Genomic DNA, 18,110 nt, shown 5'->3' on the forward strand with positions numbered 1-18,110 from the left:
GTTTTGTGACCTTTGGGGTTGGCCTAATCGAAGTATCATGTTAATACGGATTGGAATCATTTCTCTTTCGGCCGCCATTGTTTTTGAATGAATAGGTAGAAGAGGAAATCTCAGCAGATGTGAAACTCATTGCATGACAAGCTACAACTACTGAAGGTGCAAAAAGCCTTTCCCTCTTTTGTATCTTGCCACACAGTTACGCCCGCACGCTTACTTCTTTTTACTTGCCCAAAGGCTTTCCTTTTCCTCACTTTATTTATTTATTTTATTACATTTATATTCCGCCCCACAGCCGAAGCTCCCTGGGCGGTTTACAACAATTAAAAATGGTAAACATTAAAAGTATACAAAATTTAAAAACCATCAAAAACATAAAAAAACAGTATAAAAACAACAGTATCCATTTAAAAACAACAATTCTGGGGTCCATTAAAAACAAACTTAACGTTGTTAAATGCTGTTAAAATGCCTGGGAGAAGAGAAAAGTCTTGACCTGGTGCCGAAAAGATAACAATGTTGGCGCCGGGCGAGCCTCATCGGGGAGATCATTCCACAGTTGGGGGGCCACCACCGAAAAGGCCCTCTCCCTTGTTGCCATCCTCCGAGCTTCCCTCGGAGTAGGCACTCGGGGGAGGACCTTAGATGTTGAGTGCAGTGTACGGGTAGGTTCATGTTGGGAGAGCCGTTCCATCAGGTATTGCGGTCCCAAGCCATATAAAAATATCTTTACACAGATATTGGTCACATCTATTGGATTTTCTGGGAATCATAGTTCATAGCACCAAGTGCCACCTTCCCAGGTTGGTAGAAGCCCCAGGTTGAAAGAGAAACACACTATTTCGCTTTGTTTCCATTGAGTCCGTGTCAACAATGCTGGGCTAGATGGACTCAGTACAAGGCAACTTGAAAGGTTGTCACACAGAGGAGGGCCAGGATCTCTTCTCTATCATCCCAGAATGCAGGACACAGAATAATGGGCTCAAGTTACAGAAAGACAGATTCTGGCTGGACAGCAGGAAAAACATCCTGACTGTTAGAGCAGTACGACAATGGAGCCAGTTACCTAGGGAGGTTGTGGGCTCTCCCACACTAGAGGCCTTCAAGAGGCAGCTGGACAACCATCTGTCAGGGATGCTTTAGGGTGGATTCCTGCATTGAGCAGGGGGTTGGACTCGATGGCCTTGTAGGCCCCTTCCAACTCTATGATTCTATGACTCTTGTTTCCTTTCATCCAGAGGTGTGTATCATCATCAATTATTTCAGAAGTAAAAACTTCTCTATTGAATCTAATTGGAGCCAGTGTGGTGTAGTGGTCAAAGTGTTGGACTAAGAGTCCGGAGATCCGGGTTCTAGTCCCCACTCGGCCATGGAAGCTCACTGGGTGACTTTGGGCCAGTCACAGACTCTCAGCCCAACCTACCTCGCAAGGTGTTGTTGTGAGGATAAAATGGAGAGGATTATGTACGCCGGCTTGGGTCCATTAAGGAGGAAAAAAGGTGGGATATTAATGCAATAATAAATAATGAATCCTACAAAACGTTCATCTTGTTCAGGATTCAGTTTCCGGTAGTGGCCTTCCGGATATGCCCACAAAGAGGAGACTTTGATAGCTGCAGCCTTGAAATACCCAGCAGCTGGAATGCAGAAAAGTGCTGAAGATGGACTATTTATTTAATTTTTGTTTATTTATTATTGCACTTCTATCCTGCCTTTTTTCCCTCCAATGAACCCAAAGCGGTGTACATCCTTCTCCTCCTCTCCATTTTAGGCTGATGGGGGTTGGAGTCCAACAACACTGGCTGTGTGTGTGCACAGGTTTCATAACCCTGCTCTATCCACGTTAATAATTTATTAATTTATTTATTGCATTTCTATACCGCCCAATAGCCGAAGCTCTCTGGGCAGTTTACAATAATAATAATAAATTTATTTGTTACCCGCCTCTCCCTCTGGATCAAGGCCGGGTACAGCACAAATGCAAACACCATAAAATACATATAACTAATTAAAACATTTAAAACTAATACATTATTAAAAGCAGCATATTTTAAAAGGCATCTTAAAATTCTACTGGGTAGGCCTGCTGGAATAGATCAGTCTTTATTGCTTTTTAAAATGCTAAAAGACTGTCAAGTTGACGAATCTCCTCCAGCAGGCCATTCCACAGTCTGGGAGCAGCAGAGGAGAAGGTCCTCTGGGTAATACCTGTCAGCCTAGTTTTGGCTGGCTGAAGGAAGTTCTTCCCAGAGGATCTGAGTGTGTGGGGCGGATTGTACGGGAGAAGGCGATCCCGCAGGTAGCCTGGACCCAAACCATGTAGGGCCTTAAAGGTGATAACCAACACTTTATACTTTGCCCGGAAACTAATTAGCAGCCAGTGAAGAGATTTTAAAACTGGTGTAATGTCACCCCTAGGTTCTCCTCACCATTCCAATTTCTATAAATCTCTATTGTCTTTCCAATTAGCCTCCAGAGGTGAAAAGGTCCAACTGCTCTAACCATTTTTTTTATTATTATTATTATTATTATTATTATTATTATTATTATTATTATTATTTATATAGCACCATCAATGTACATGGTGCTGTACAGAGTAGAACAGTAAATAGCAAGACCCTGCCGCATAGGCTTACATTTTATTAAACTCATAGTAAAGCGATAAGGAGGGGAAGAGAATGCAAACAGGCACTGGGTAGGGTAAACAGGCACAGGGTAGGGTAAAACTAACCATTCTTTAAAATAGTTGTAATAGTCCCTTTCCATACTTCTTTCACCTTTAGGGTATCCCTTTTTAGATAGGATAGCCAGAACTGCACGTCTATATATATAAAACGCTTAGGTATGTTTCCTTACAGGCTTCAGCTGATACAGGTTGCTAAGCAACAGTAACATGTAACGTCAGCTGATACAGGTTGCTAAGCCCTCGCCTGACTCCTCCGGGCTTTCCAAGGTAATCCTACCCCCTTTCTGCCTCTTCGCTCCTCCACCCCACCCACGAAGGGGATGGCACCATGGTCTGGAGCACGAGCAAGGCACGGCCGGGGCCCTTGGTGAGAGGCCGCTCACCTGCTGCAAGCTGAGGCCCTGGCCTAATCTCGTGAGCTGAGCAGTTGGCCCAAGGCTGACAGAAACCCCGGGGAGAGGGGGACACCTGCTCCCCCTCCTCCCGACCTCCCTGCCCCCCCCCTCGGTCTGCCAGGCGGTGCTGTATTGGTGGCCTCCAAGCAGCCCCCGCCCCCACAATGATATTTAATTAATAAACTTTAAGATATGCTACAACGGCATATGTTACGATGGGTACAGCTAGTACTATATATATCAGCCTTCCCAAAACTGGTAACCCCCAGATATTTTCAATCACAACTCCCAGAATTCCTGGCAATTTGTCATAACAGCTAAGGCTGCTGAGAGTTGAAGCCCAAAACTTCTGAGGAAGGCTGATATATATCTATATCAGGTAATAGTTAAACACATGACTAAATTAAGTGTGCAAATTGAAGTCTATAAAGAACCAACTGACATGACATTATTTCCCCAGTGTAAGGAGCAAAGCAATTATTATGTTTTTACATCTGGGCAAAACAAAAGCAATCTGAAACACCCGAACGTATGCAATCCCAAAGTCAGTGCCCCCAATTCAGCCACTTATTTGTTTGAAAGACACCCAATCCCAAAAAACTATCACACTTCAATAAATATGCTTTTATAAATATATATATATTTAAAAGATGGTTACAAAACAAATGTTACATCATGCATCAGGCCGCAACCTATTGTAAGTGCAAAAGGTATCAACATCCATCCCTAGTAGAGCTCGCCCTAACGTTAGAGTGAGGCGGCCACCTCAGGCAGCAGATGGGGTGGAGGCAGGGACAGCAACATTTTAGAAGACAAAGCTCCATGTGCCACACAGCAACTTGCCTTGTATGCCTTCAGCAAGCCTGCTGCCCTCAGGTGCACTGTCCATTGCCAGTATTGTCCACAGAATGGAGAGGGTGGGGAAGGGTGCCATTTTGTCCTGCACTACAGACAGCAAGATGGGCTTCTGTCCCTGGCATAGAAGGTGAGGACAGAAGCCATCTTGTCCCTCACTTCAGACAGCAAAATGGCTTGAGCCAGCCACACTTCCAGGTGAACATCAGGATAGCATGCCTGAAAATATTAAGTTGGAGATCCAGCCTAGGTGTGCGCAAGAGGTGTGCCGGGTGTGCCCAGACACACCCTAAAGTCTCAAACAGTAAGTGCTGAATTCAGGGGGCCATTGAGATGCAGTGAAACAGTCCTCCAGTTACCAGTGATGTTTTACTGTTTATTGCTATGTACTTATGATGTAAGTGCTGTTTGGACTTCAAATGGTAAAGATGGTAAGTGGTGAATGCTGTTGGGAGGGGGAGTGAGTGCGTGGAATGTTGGAGTGGATGCTGATTGGCTGTGAGAGTCAAGTCTGTGACAGCAGTTAGCAGTGAGAAGCAGTTGAGAGTTGTGTGTGGAGAGTTGACAGAGTGAGAGATTGGGCCTGGGTTTGTCTGCTGAAAGGGTTTTGATTCAGCATAGGATCAACATTTTATTGTTTCGGGAAAAGAGTGAACACGAGGAGATAATTTGACTAATGGGTAGAGTAGGCAAGGATACATGAGATATACTGTATTGTAACAAACAAGTTTTGCAACAAACGAAACCACGAGATTGATAAACTGCGTGGACTTACTTATTGTTAAATAAAAGTGATTTTGTTTCATAAACTGGATTGGATTCTTAAAGTACCTGAGGTAAAGTACTGGTATATATGGTGGCAGCGGTGAAGCAAAAGGGCGAATGGAGTGGAGCACGGAGTGCCAAGGAGAGTCCGTGAAATACACAGAACCAGTGAGCAGCAGCGTGCTGTCTGGGTCCATGGTTGGGTTTCTTTAATAGAGAGAGATAAAAGGAGACCCAAAAGGAGCAGTCGTGATACTGCTCTCTGGCTGTTCCACTACTGCCACCCTGACAGTGTGCTGTTGCTCCCAGCAGCAGAACCGAAAAGGAATCACTCTGCCGGGAGGCGCACTTCAAAGAGGCCAGGAGGAGGAGCCCAAAAGGCTAATATTGCCTCATAAGCCCCTCCACCAGCTAGTGTCACCACAAAGTGTCACCAATGTCTGGGCTTGAGGAATGTCTCCTTATTCCCCCCCTCTTTCACCTGCAACGGCCCTCCTGCAAGCTGAACGCAGAGTAGGGCATCAGTGTCTACAGCGTTTCATAAATAAGTGAATAGAATCATAGAATAGCAGAGTTGGAAGAGGCCTACAAGGCCATCGAGTCCAACCCCCTGCCCAATGCAGGAATCCACCCTAAAGCATCCCCGACAGATGCTTGTCCAGCTGCCTCTTGAAGGCCTCTAGTGTGGGAGAGCCCACAACCTCCCTAGGTAACTGATTCCACCGTCACACTGCTCTAACAGTCAGGAAGTTTTTCCTGATGTCCAGCCGGAATCTGGCTTCCTTTAACTTGAGCCTGTTATTCCGTGTCCTGCACTCTGGGAGGATCAAGAAGAGATCCTGGCCCTCCTCTGTGTGACAACCTTTTAAGTATTTGAAGAGTGCTATCATGTCTCCCCTCCATCTTCTCTATAAAAGAGAGATAAAATAATAAAAACAATGTCCTTTAAGACTGAGTATTCAATAAATGTTTGCCTTTAAAAAAAATTAAATTCCCTGGGTGCACACCCCAATGAAACGTGCTGTGCACGCCTAGGAGATCAAGGCTGAACTCCTGTGAAGAGCTGCCCATTTCCCCCCGCCCCTTCCCGAGACTGTGCCCATGGTCAAGTTCGCTTCTTACATCTTCCTTTCCTCTGAAGACGTGAAGTGTAGGAACAGGGCCGGCCCTACCATTAGGCAGAGTGAGGCAGTCACTTCAGGTGGTAGATGGTAGAAGGTGGCAGTAATGTGTTGGAGGGAAGAGCTGTTTGCCACATGACCTGCTGTGTTCCTCCTAAGTTAGCCTGCTGCCTTCAGGTGTGGTGAATTACAGGTGTCCAAACTGCCAGCGTGAAAGAGGATATCAACTATTAGTCCAGTCGGCTTTTATGCATGAAATGGGAGGGGCCGCCGTCTTTTTCTTTGCCTCAGTCAACAAAATGTCTAGGGCCTGCATTGTGTATAAATATTCAGGTAAAAGACGTAGTTTTTTTCCGGTCCCATAAAGTTATGAAACAGGGTTTTCTGTGACACAAGATGGGTTCCATTTGGACATAATGCTGAACTGTTTTTTATATTTTTGTGTGAATGAGCTCCCCACCTTTCCTCCTCCAGCACAGCCACGTGAGGTGAAGATTGGAAGCTTTTGTTTTCAGCTAATTATGGTTTGTTGTTACATCTGAACCCAGACTAAACCGTGGTTAGTCTTAACTACGGCTTAGGGCAGGAGTGGACAACTTGTTACCCTCCAGATATTTTGACCTACAACTGGCGTCAGCACTAACTGACATCGCCAATGGTGAGGAATACTGTGTGATGGAGGCCAAAACATCTGGAGGGCCACAAGTTGACCCCCCCACGGATTAGGGAAACAAGTCAACTTACTTCAATCCATAGTTTTTGATACTGACTTGTTTTCCTAAACTATAGTTAAGATTAACCACAATTCTGGGTTCAGACAAAACAACAAACTACGGTTAGTTGAAAACAGAAGTGAATGCTTCCGGTCATTTTCTCAGAGCCATGTTGGAGGAGGAGTGGAGAGTGCATGGAGGAAAGGGGAATGTCATGTGTGTAACGCTAAACCATGGTTTAACGTTGTTTGACCCCATTAGGTCTGGGGCTTATCTTCATTTATGATTCTCTGATGCTCAGTAAGAAATGCCTGGCCAGCCGACGAAACCCCCTCCTACACACTAAACATTTACACCAGTTTCATTCTGAGCTACATTTCTTTTATGATAAAACTAGCTGGTATTGGTTCTCCCCCACCCCCTCAAACACCTGTGGAGTTCTCTATCCCGTGTGGGTCCGTTCATGTTTTATAAGCAGCCATTTGTGACTGAACCTTTTCTCACAGAAAGAGCATTTATACGGCCTCTCCCCTGTGTGGGTTCTCTCGTGCCTGATCAGGTCCGACCTCTCAAGGAACGTTTTCCCACAGTAAGGGCATTTGTGGGGTTTTTCCGCTACGTGGATACGCAGGTGTCTCATAAGATGGTCTTTGCGACTGAGGCTTTTCCCACACTCGGGGCACTGAAATGGCGTCTCCTGGCCTCTTTTATGTTTGGGTAGTCCCAAGCCCTCCCTGAGTCCTTCCTCAGGAATAACACGGGCCTTGCCTTTGTACCACACTAGACTTTCACTGAGGGCCTTATTGGACACACCGGGAACACATGGAATTGTCCGATGCCTTGGGTGGTTCCACTGCTGTCTCTTTGAGCCGGGCTGATCCTCAGACGTTTCCCCTGCTTCCCAGTCCTGGGAAACGTCCTCTGTCACTCTCCTTTGGAAGGCCGCGTCCACCTCCGCCACCTCAGAGTTTTCAAGCTGGCTGCTGTTCTCCTCATCACACTCACTCGTCTCCATGTAGTCTTTGGGAATGAAACACAAGAAGAAGAAAAAGAGAGAGGGAACCATGTTGTTATGACAAGGGAACTTTTCTTGACTGAAATCCCTGCACTCTTAAGGCTGTGACGTTCCTGCCCATATTCCACCTTCTCCAGCACCCTCTCACCCATGTTCCCCAGCAACTGGTGTATATAGGTTTACCGCCTTGGATACTGGCAGTAGCACATAGCCATCAGGGCTAGTAGCCATTGAAAGCCTTCTCCTCCAGGAGTTTATCCAACCCCCTTTTAAACCAATCCAAATTGGTGGCCATCACCACATCTTGTGGTAGTGAGTTCCTATGCACTGTGTGAAGAAGCCCTTCCTTTTATCTGTCCTGAATCTCCCACCCATCAGCATCATGGGATGACCCCTCTGGGTTCTAGTATTATGGGAGAGGGAGAAAAATGTCTCCCCTATCCTCATTCTCCACACCAGGCACTAACTGCCAGACGTCCTTTCATATAACCGTAGCATCCTCCCACGCACAAGCCCCTCCCACCTTTCACTCTCTAACATACTATTAAACCCTACCTTACCTGGGTTACACCTAACAATATAAGCATATACATTACAACAGCAGGCATATGTTAGAGGGGCCCTATGGAAGACAAAAAACCGTGAAATCAGAGTCAGCAAACATGAGAGAAAACTCAATTGAGCTAGCCCTGTGGTGGCACTTAAGGACCTAAGGCTCCACCAACTCTAAATTTATTTATTATTCATTTAGAGTGTTTTTATGCCGCACCTCATCCCCAAAGGCTCCCGGAGTGGCTTACAAACAACAGGTAAAGAAGACAGTCCCTGCCCTCAGGCTTATATTCTAAAAAAGGGGATGGGGTGAGAAGGCCCTGCTCCCCACCTCATCTCCCAAGGGAGGGGCAGACCAACAGCTCCTCCTTTTCCCCCCACAGGGTCCTGATGTCAGTTAGCCCTGGGGGACAAGGGGTTCTATCTGGGAGGTGGCCCTGATGGTCTCTCAGCCGGCTCCTGTCTCCCTCGCTTCTTTTTCCCCGAAGGGTCAAGATGTTGGCAAGGGTAGGAAACATTTCTTAGCACAAGGGTCAAATTTATTTATTTATTTATTACATTTCTATACCGCCCAATAGCCGGAGCTCTCTGGGTGGTTCACAAAAATTAAAACCATTCAAAGTATAAAACAACAGTATTCCATTTCAGACAAGCTCCCCAGGGCAGCATTCCATTACAAAAAGACCACGAAAAGGTTATTCCCGCCACACACACGGACTGGGTTCGGACAACCACGATAACCCACCATGGGTTAATCCACGGTGGGTTATTTAACCCACCATGGCTTATTGTGTCGTGTGGTGGATTTTTTAAAAAAAAACCCACGGTGGGTTATTTTGCTGAAATAACCCATGGATATAACCAATGATGTGCAGAGTGGGTTATTTAAACCACCGTTGGGTTTTCGTGTTGTGTGGAGGGCGCCGCTGGTTATGGTCATCGGCTACAGAGTCGCTAGGCAAGAGTGGTCAAAGTGGCGGCGGCGGCTCTATTTGTTCTAGCAGAACTCTTATTTTTGGCAGCAAGGGATGATGGGATACAAGCGGGAGGACTGAGAGGAGGAGGGAAACGAGTTAGTCAACCCGCTGTGAACTAATAACCAACTCACAGTTGATTATTTCTCTGATTGTGGCCGGGTTTGTAGGACACGCTAATCAACGGTTGTTTTCCATTTTGTTCCTATTAAAACACACACTCACACGTTGATTAGCGTGTCATCTGAACCCGGCCTGTGTGGGGAGTACCCGCAAAATAACCCACTGTGAGTTGACTATTAACCCACCACTGACTATCGTGGTGTCCGAGCACAGCCACAGAGTAATGTGACCAGAGTAGCCATGTCCAACCTGGTTCCTTCCAGATGCATTGAACTGCAACTCCCATGGTTCCCAGCTATGGAATCATGGGAATTGCGGTCCAACACATCTGGAAGGCACCAGTTTGGGGAAGGTTGGACCAGAGCATCTCCAGAGCTCCCTTTGGGGAGAGAAGGCACCATGGTTGACACCGACTCATGAACCCCAGGAATTCAACATCAGAAATGCTCACCTAGCAACCTCCCATTCCCGTCACACTCCTGCTTGACTTCCTGCTGTGGTTCTCTCTCTCCTGGTACAGATGGCTCCCGCTCCACCTCCAAGGAATTGGTGTCTGCCTCCTCTAGGAGAATCAGCATCTGGAAAAGCAGTAAGGGGTGTCTTGTGGAGCTGCATCTACTATTGAGCAAGGTTTACAATTCCATGCATTCAGTGTGCAGGCATAACTGCAAGGCTGGGATCATTTTACCCACTCACGGTGAGAATGTGACACGAATCAAAATTCGTGGCGCTGCATGTTCTGTTAACATCAACCCACAAATAAAATCTCAGGTGATGCTGGATCTGCTCTCCTCTTTGTTGGGGAAAATAAATCTGTCCCATTCCAAGAGGCCGTCCCTTTTAGGGTGGTTGTGTCATCTAATTGCAAGCGCGACACAGCCCAAACTCTAAATCGATGGTATAACTAGCTACGAATTAGAATAACGTCACTCTCCAACACCCCAATCCCGAGAGGGGTGAACTTGCAGAGGTTTCAGTGCTTTCTCGGGCTTCAGTTTCCTAGAAGGTTTATTTACACTGAAACTCTCCCCACGGCCTGAGTTCGATCCCAGCGGAAGCTGGTTTCAGGCAGCCGGCTTGGGTCGACTCAGCCTTCCATCCTCCCAAGGTTGGTAAAATGAGTACCCAGTTAGCTGGGGGAAAGGTAATTATGGCCGGGGAAGGCAACGGCAAACCACCCCGCTATAAGGCCTGCCAAAAAAAGTCAGCGAAAGCTGGCGTCCCTCCAAGAGTCAGTAATGACTCAGTGCTTGCACGAGAGGTTCCTTTCCTTTCCTTCCCTTCCTTCAGGATCAAGGCCATGAGATGGGAGAAAGGGCTGGATGTATTGGTGACCATATCACTGTCAATAATCACATGTAATATGAAAATAACTGAAGTATTTTTTAAAAAAACCTTTAATATACTGAGCAAAATAGTTACTCTGTATAGTTCAAGTATATATAGACTATATGGTATTACATTAAAACATCAATAGAAACGATTCTTTGTTCTTTATTGTTTCTATTGATGTTTTAATGTAATACCATATAGCTTATATATACTTGAACTATACAGAGTAGCTATTTTGCTCAATATATTAAAGGTTTTTAAATACTTCAGTTATTTTCATATTACATGTGGTTATTGACAGTGATACGGTCACCAATACATCCAGCCCTTTCTCCCATCTCATCGTCTTAATTGTAAGGGGTCAGGATAAGTTTCTTTACTTACCTCAGGATGAAGACCTACAACATCACAACTCTGAGCCAATCTCGCCTTTTGTCTTAGATTCCTCTTTCACCCTGATTCTCTCCCACACTAGAGGCCTTCAAGAGGCAGCTGGAAAGCCACTTGTCAGGGATGCTTTAGGGTGGATTCCTGCATTGAGCAGGGGGTTGGACTCGATGGCCTTGTAGGCCCCTTCCAACTCTGCTATTCTATGAGTCTATGATTTCCTCCTACCCCCTCAGTCCTTGTACAACAAAGGTTTCCAATTCAAGATAACTTTTGGGTAACTTGCTCAAATGACTACATTGGGGGGGGGGTGGAATTTGCAGTCACTTTGTCCTCAGCAGCACTGAATGGTAAGGAACCTGGAGATAATATAGACCAACCCCAAACACATAACAATAGCGACAGAAAAACTCACTAGGCAAGGGAGGATGCTCCGGGAAGAGCTTGACATGAACTCCTTTGCTAGTACCTGGTATTGTTTAATGGACCATATCAGAAATGGAGTCACCACAAGAAAACCACCAAATACACATAGAACAATTTGGCAGGACTCCTTTCAGCAGATACAATCTGTCCATAATCGCCCATTAATGAATTGTATTGCTTTCCATAATCTGTATGATACCATCCTTGGTTGTTTTTCTATTATTCTTATGGAAATATATAATAATAAAACAAAAGACTGGACATATGAATACCATATCCTGTATGGGTGGCCACCATAGGCCTTGCCAACACTGGCCCCGCTCAGAAGACACCTTAAACCATGGCTTTAACCACGGTGACTAAGGCAAAAAGCTTTATTCACTGTGGTTAAAGCCATGGCTTAAGGTGTCTTCTGAATGGGGCCTGGCTTTCTGGCTTAACCACCGTGGTTAAAGCCGTGGTTTAAGGTGTCTTCTGAACACAGCCTGGCTTTCTGGCTTAACCACCGTGGTTAAAGCCGTGGTTTAAGGTGTCTTCTGAACACAGCTTGGCTTTCTGGCTTAACCACCATGGTTAAAGCCATGGTTTAAGGTGTCTTCTGAACACGGCCTGGCTTTCTGGCTTAACCACCGTGGTTAAAGCCGTGGTTTAAGGTGTCTTCTGAACAGGACCACAGACTGTGTTTTAAGAGAGGCGGTCAACAGAGGCAGTGTACTTACGCCATCTGCAGCTCCTTTTCATTCTACATCCCTACTGCCTCTAGCCTTCTCACAACAGAAAGGATGAACCTTTGCTCACCTGCTGCTCCTGCCTGTTGGCCTCTTGTTGCATCTGTAAGAAATCCTCAGCCAGGGCCACTGCCAGGGCACAGGTCTCCGGACTGCGTTCCCTCACCCAGCTCTGGATCTCCGGCGGCAGGACAGTCAGGAACTGCTCCAGAATCAGCAGCTCCAAGATCTGCTCCTTGGAGTGCCTCTCGACCTTCAACCACTGGTTGCAAAGTTCCCGGAGCTGGCTGTAAGCCCCTCTCGGCCCCTCGGCCTCCTGGTAGCAGAAACGCCTGAAGTGCTGACGCTGGTTCTCCCTCCTCAAGGCATCCCTTTGCAAGATGGCCGCCTTCACTTTCCCATAGTCCTCTCTGTCCCTGGCGTCCAGCCTAACGAAGGCCTGCTCAGCTTCACCGCCAAGGGCTGGCAGGAGTCGGGTCACCCACTCTTCCCTGGGCCACCGGCACGCTTCAGCCACTTGCTCAAAGGAGACCAAAAAGGCTTTTGTATCATCCCACGGCCTGGGCTCCTCTGGCAACTGTGGGATCGCCCAATGCGACTGAGGGGACTCTACCATCTTCAGAAACTCCTGCCATTGGGTTTCCCAATGCTGAAATACCCCCTCACAAGGTTCTTGTTTAACCAGCTGTGCCCCTGGGATCCTCTGAAGGACTTCTCCGATACTCCCAGCCTGGAGGATGTGCGGGTCTTTCCTGACGCTCCGTGTTCCCTCTGCTTGCATGCGGCCTAGAGGCTTTTGCGCCTCCATTTTCATTATCACCCTAATGCACAGTAATAATCTCTCAGTATGGAAGCCTTGGCAAGGGAAGCAGCAGCAGCCAGGCACCTCTCCACCGTGCCTGGGTCCAGCTCCAGCTGAGAGCCCCCTCCCTCCTGCTGTCAACTGTAACTGCTGAACTTTGCAACTAAGATTGAAGTGCCTGAATTTGCTTTCCTTTCCCCCCCCCCTCCTCCTCCTCCCTCGCAATCCCCTTTCCTTTTGTGTCATGTCTTTTAGATTGTAAGCCTGTGGGCAGGGACTGTCAAGAAATACGTTTGTAAGCCGCCGTGAGAGCCGTTTTTGGCTGAATGGCGGCATAAAAATCCTTAAATAAATAAATAAATAAATAAAGGGAGTCAGGAATATACCAGAGGTTATTTATTTATTTAAATTTTATCCCACCTTTCTGCCAAAAAATGGTGCTCAGCAACAAAATCCAGATTAAAAGGAAGTGAGGCAGGTGGCTACCAGGAGGAGGGCCTTCTCTGCTGTGGCACCCCGGCTGTGGAATGCGCTCCCGAAGGAGGTTCGCCTGGCATCTACACTATATTCTTTCAGACGCCAGGTGAAGGCCTTTTTATTCTCTCAGCATTTTAACAGTCTATAAAATCAATTTTAACTTTGCTCTTGTAACATTGTATTTAAATTTGTATTTCTGCACTTCTGCTGATTTTATCCTGGTTGTGCTTTTATATCATGATTTTATACTTCGAATGGTTTTAATTTTTGTGAACCGCCCAGGGAGCTTCGGCTATTGGGCGGTATAGAAATACAGTAAATAAATAAATAAATAAAACCAAAAGCTTAGCTGAAACATAACATAAAAACAAATAAATTCAAAACATGACAGGAAAATGAATTAAACCTATTAAAAGCCCCTTCAGCCACAGACGAGCTTATATGCCAAAGCCCTTACTGAATAAATCAATCTTTGCCTGCCGATAGAAGGACAACAATCTAGCTTCCCTCAGGAGGGAGTTCCACAGTCAGGGAGCAGCCACTGAGAAGGCCCTGTCTTGCGTTTCCACCAAATGCGCCTCTGAAGGTGGCATTATCCAGAGAAGGGCCTCCTTCAAAGATCTTAAAGGCTGGACAGGCTCATGTGGGAAAAGGTGGTCTTTCAGGTAGCCTGGTCTCAAGCCATGTATGGCTCTGTAGGTCATAACCAGCACTTTGAATTTTGCCCAGAAACAGACAGGTAGCCAGTGAAGCTCTTATAACAACAGAGTCACATCATGTACACCCTCTTGTAAGTATGTATGTATATGTCACACACACACAATATTCCTATTTTTAAAATAGGGACGTATCAATGTTCTCCAACATGGTGTCCTCTAGATAGTTTAGGACTACAACATCCATTAGCCCCACCAGCACGGCAACAATGCTCAGGGATTATGGGAGTTGTTGTCTAAAACATCTGGAGGGCTCCAGGATAGGGAAATGAACTGATCTTGATAGATCGGAACAATTGATTGAAAATCATAGTAGAGTTGGAAGGGGTCTATAAGGCCATTGAGTCCAACCCCCCCCACCCCGCTCAATGCAGGAATCCACCCTAAAGCATCCCTAACATACGGTTGTCCAGCTGCCTCTTGAATGCCTCTAGTGTGGGAGAGCCCATGACCTCCCTAGGTAACTGGTTCCATTGTCGTACTGCTCTAACAGTCAGGAAGCTTTTCCTGATGTCCGGCTGGAATCTGGTTTCCTATATCTTGAGCCCATTATTCCGTGTCCTGCACTCTGGGAGGATCGAGATCCTGGCCCTCCTCTGTGGGACAACTTTTCAAGTACCGTACTTAAAGATAGCTATCATGTCTCCGCAGTGTGCATTGAGACAATGCATACAGAATGTCTTGTTGAGCTATCGTGGCTGATAGGGAAATAGGATTAATATTTTTTAAAAGCCCCCTTATAGTAGCCATCACCAGATCTTCTGGAGTGTAATTCCATAAACTGCACATTACATCTTCCCTTGTCATCTTTCAGTGTCTTCCTCATCTAATGGTCTTCTTGCCCATTTGGCTTATTTCTTCCTCCTGATGTATTTATTTTTTTAAAGAAGAATTATTAATTTTTAATCTCTTTAGTCTTTGGCCTCTCAGATCCTTTCTTCGATTGCCTTGTTGTTGATGGGTTATTGGGCTCTCCCACACTAGAGGCCTTCAAGAGGCAGCTGGACAACCATCTGTCAGGGATGCTTTAGGGTAGATTCCTGCATTGAGCAGGGGGTTGGACTCAATGGCCTTATAGGCCCCTTCCAACCCTACTATTCTATGATTTTATGGTTCTATGATATACATTTGTAGTCAGCATGGTCCGTATTCCTTCGTATTGACACAGTTCATGCTTCCTTTTTATTTTTCCACATTTGCACAAAGGATTTCACGTCTTTCTTAAAACTCAGGTGTTGAACCTCTTTCAGCCTGAGGGAGGAATTCCACTTCGGAGAGGTTGGGGGGCAGGGGACAGGGCTAAACACCAAGGATACTGGCATATTGTAGTATAAATCTCTAGACTGTGTTTCAACCTTTTAGAATGAGGGAAAATCTGCAAAACGGGGAAGCCACCAAAGGTTGGGTCATTGGGGAAAGGGGTGTGTGGCCAGAAGAGGCATGGCCTCAACTCTAGAAGGCAGGATTTGGCCCTCACGGCGATCATTTTGCATCCACCTAAGTTGGGGTGACCATGTGGAAAGGAGGACAGGGCTCCTGCATTTTTAACAGTTGTGTAGAAAAGGGAATTTCAGCAGGTGTCATTTGTATGCATGCAGCACCTGGTGAAATTCCCTCTTCATCACAACCGTTAAAGCTGCAGGAGCTATACTAGAGTGAACAGATACAAAAGAGGGCAGGGATCCTGCAGCTTTAATTGTTGTTATGAAGAGAGGATTTCACCAGGTGCTGCATGCGTTCAAATGGCACCTGCTGAAATTCCCTTTTCTATACAACTGTTAAAGATACGGGAGCCCTGTCCTCCTTTCCATATGGTCACCCTACCTTAGTAGAAGGAAGCTGCAGCAAAAACATTATGCTGTGGGCCGAGAAAGAGGGAGATCTTTTCAGTGATGTGCAAGAAATTGTCTGCATTCAGACAACACGATAGTCAGTGGTAGGGGTAATAATAAACTCAACAGTTGTTTATCGCAGCCTTTCTCAACCTGGGGCGCTCCAGATGTGTTGGACTGCATCTCCCAGAATGCCCCAGCCAAGCTGGGGCATTCTGGGAGTTGTAGGCCAACACATCTGGAGCGCCCCAGGTTGAGGAAGGCTGATCTAGGGGGTACTCCCCACACAACATGATAATAATCAACCATGGTGTGGATTAGGATCAGCGTTGAGTTGACTATTAGTCCACGCTGCGTTGACGCACTCATCCCCCTCAGTCCTCCCGCTAGTATCCCATGAGCCATTGCGGCCGAAAATCTATCCTGCCTCTTTGACCGCTCTTGCCTTGTGACTCTGTCTGACGAAATAACCAGCGGTGCCCTCCACACAACACAATAACCAGCAGTGGTTCAAATAGCCAACTCTGCACAACGTTGGGTTATTTCGGCAACCATGGGTTAAAAAAAACTCCCTCCACACCACACAATAACCTACAGTTGGTTAAATAAACAACAGTCGACTATTTAAACCACTGTTGGTAGTTGTGTTGTCTGAACCCAGTCATTGTGTTGTTGGGATCAGAACCCTTTGATCAAAGGGGGGTGGGAGAGCAGGCAATGTGGAGGGGGGGGGTCTAATTTGCTGCCTGTGCTCCTGATTCTCTGACCCCCGCGCACCCATTCCCTTGAAAAAACATCTTCCATGCATCTCACCTGACCGCTCTTCCCTCCTCACCATTTCCTTCTTCTTACTCTGGCTTCTGTTTCTAGGGCAAGCATATTCAGAAGGAGAGATAAGGCTAGCCACTCACAGCCTAAACTGCTGGTATTCAATGGAAAGCTGCTATGGGTTTTCTGTCAGCGTAGAGAGAGTGGTAGTACTCTGCCTTTTGGCAAATCTATACGGAAACTCTTTCCATATTACAGAGACTTTAGAAAAAAACACAACCCTCTTTTTTTATTGCTATGGCATTTTAGGAAAATCCATGCAATTTGCAGCCGGAAGTGACTATCTGGACTGCATTGTGACTGTACTCTCTTTGGGAAAATGCAAAGCCATCCAACTCCTCCCCTAACAGGAAAAGAGCCTGCGCTTCTTTAATATATATACCCTGCCCAACCAAATTTCATCTTTGCATCTCCTCTCTAGGAAGCAACCCTTTGTGGTTTTAACCCTTGAACCTTGCAATTTTGTTTTACACCTAGTGCTTAAGAGAAAGCACTAGGTGCTCCATTCTCCGGCTAGGTACTACTATGTAAAGCGTAGTAACGGCTGGCTGTGGTTTTTTAATGATGAGAGAGAGGCAATTTGCACATGCTCAGAGGCAGCCTTTATCGGTAGAAAAATCTAGATTGGGACAATAAGAACGTCAGAAGTGCCATGCTGGATCAGACCAAGGGTCCATCTAGTCCAGCACTCTGTTCACACAGTGGCCAACCAGCCGTTGGCCAGGGATAAACAAGCAGGAGATGGTGCAACAGCACCCTCCCGCCCATGTTCCCCAGCAACTGGTGCACACAGGCTTATTATAAGAAAAGGAATTGAGAATAAAACGGCCAGTATCATACTGCCCTTATACAAATCTATGGTGCAACCACACTTAGAATACTATGTACAGTTCTTGTCACCACACTTAAAAAAGAATATTACAGAGCTGGAAAAAGTGCAGAAAAGGGCAACTAAAATTATTAAGGGGCTGGAGCATCTCCCCTATGAGGGAAGGTCAACTGGGATTGTTTAGCTTGGAAAAAAGGAGACTAAGGGGAGACATGATAGAGGGGTACAAAATTATGCATGGTGTGGAGAATGTGGACAGGGAGACATTTTTCGCCCTCTCTCAAAATACTAGAACCCAAAGGGGTCTTCCCATGAAACTGATTGGTGGGAGATCCAGGACAAATCAAAGGAAGTACTTCTTCACACGGCACATAGTTAAATTATGGAACTCACTACCTCAAGATGTAGTGATGGCCACCAATCTGGATGGCTTTCAAAGGGAGTTGGATAAATTCCTGGAGGCAAAGGCTATCCATGGCTACTAGAATACTGGAGATAGCACACAACCGCCCAGAGAGCTTCGGCTATTGGGCGGTATAAAAATGTAATAAATAAAT

The 18,110-nt window shown here is 46.1% G+C and overlaps 1 protein-coding gene across 1 annotated transcript; it reads right to left on the reverse strand.

Annotated features, from left to right (window-relative positions):
* Window positions 1-6,723: 6,723 nt before the first annotated feature.
* On the reverse strand, window positions 6,724-16,767 carry LOC134396226 (zinc finger and SCAN domain-containing protein 16-like). The gene is made up of 4 exons (XM_063122646.1): window positions 16,710-16,767; window positions 12,140-12,890; window positions 9,648-9,774; window positions 6,724-7,552 (listed from the first exon to the last, which is right to left on the reverse strand). The coding sequence occupies exons 2-4, from the start codon at window positions 12,881-12,883 to the stop codon at window positions 6,975-6,977; spliced, it is 1,449 nt and encodes a 482-aa protein (XP_062978716.1). The 5' UTR covers window positions 12,884-12,890; window positions 16,710-16,767; the 3' UTR covers window positions 6,724-6,974.
* Window positions 16,768-18,110: the final 1,343 nt, after the last annotated feature.

Source organism: Elgaria multicarinata, chromosome 3 (assembly GCF_023053635.1).
Source record: "Elgaria multicarinata webbii isolate HBS135686 ecotype San Diego chromosome 3, rElgMul1.1.pri, whole genome shotgun sequence".
NCBI classification, from domain to species: Eukaryota; Metazoa; Chordata; class Lepidosauria; order Squamata; family Anguidae; genus Elgaria; species Elgaria multicarinata.

What these genes read in the sequence shown, in the direction of transcription:
- LOC134396226 (XM_063122646.1), bottom strand. Translation starts at nt 12,883, where the DNA reads ATGAAAATGGAGGCGCAAAAGCCTCTAGGCCGCATGCAAGCAGAGGGA. An exon ending in CCAACAGGCAGGAGCAGCAG is followed by an intron (nt 9,775 to 12,139) that starts GTGAGCAAAGGT and finishes CTGCTTTTCCAG; the next exon opens with ATGCTGATTCTCCTAGAGGA. An exon ending in CGGGAATGGGAGGTTGCTAG is followed by an intron (nt 7,553 to 9,647) that starts GTGAGCATTTCT and finishes TCATTCCCAAAG; the next exon opens with ACTACATGGAGACGAGTGAG.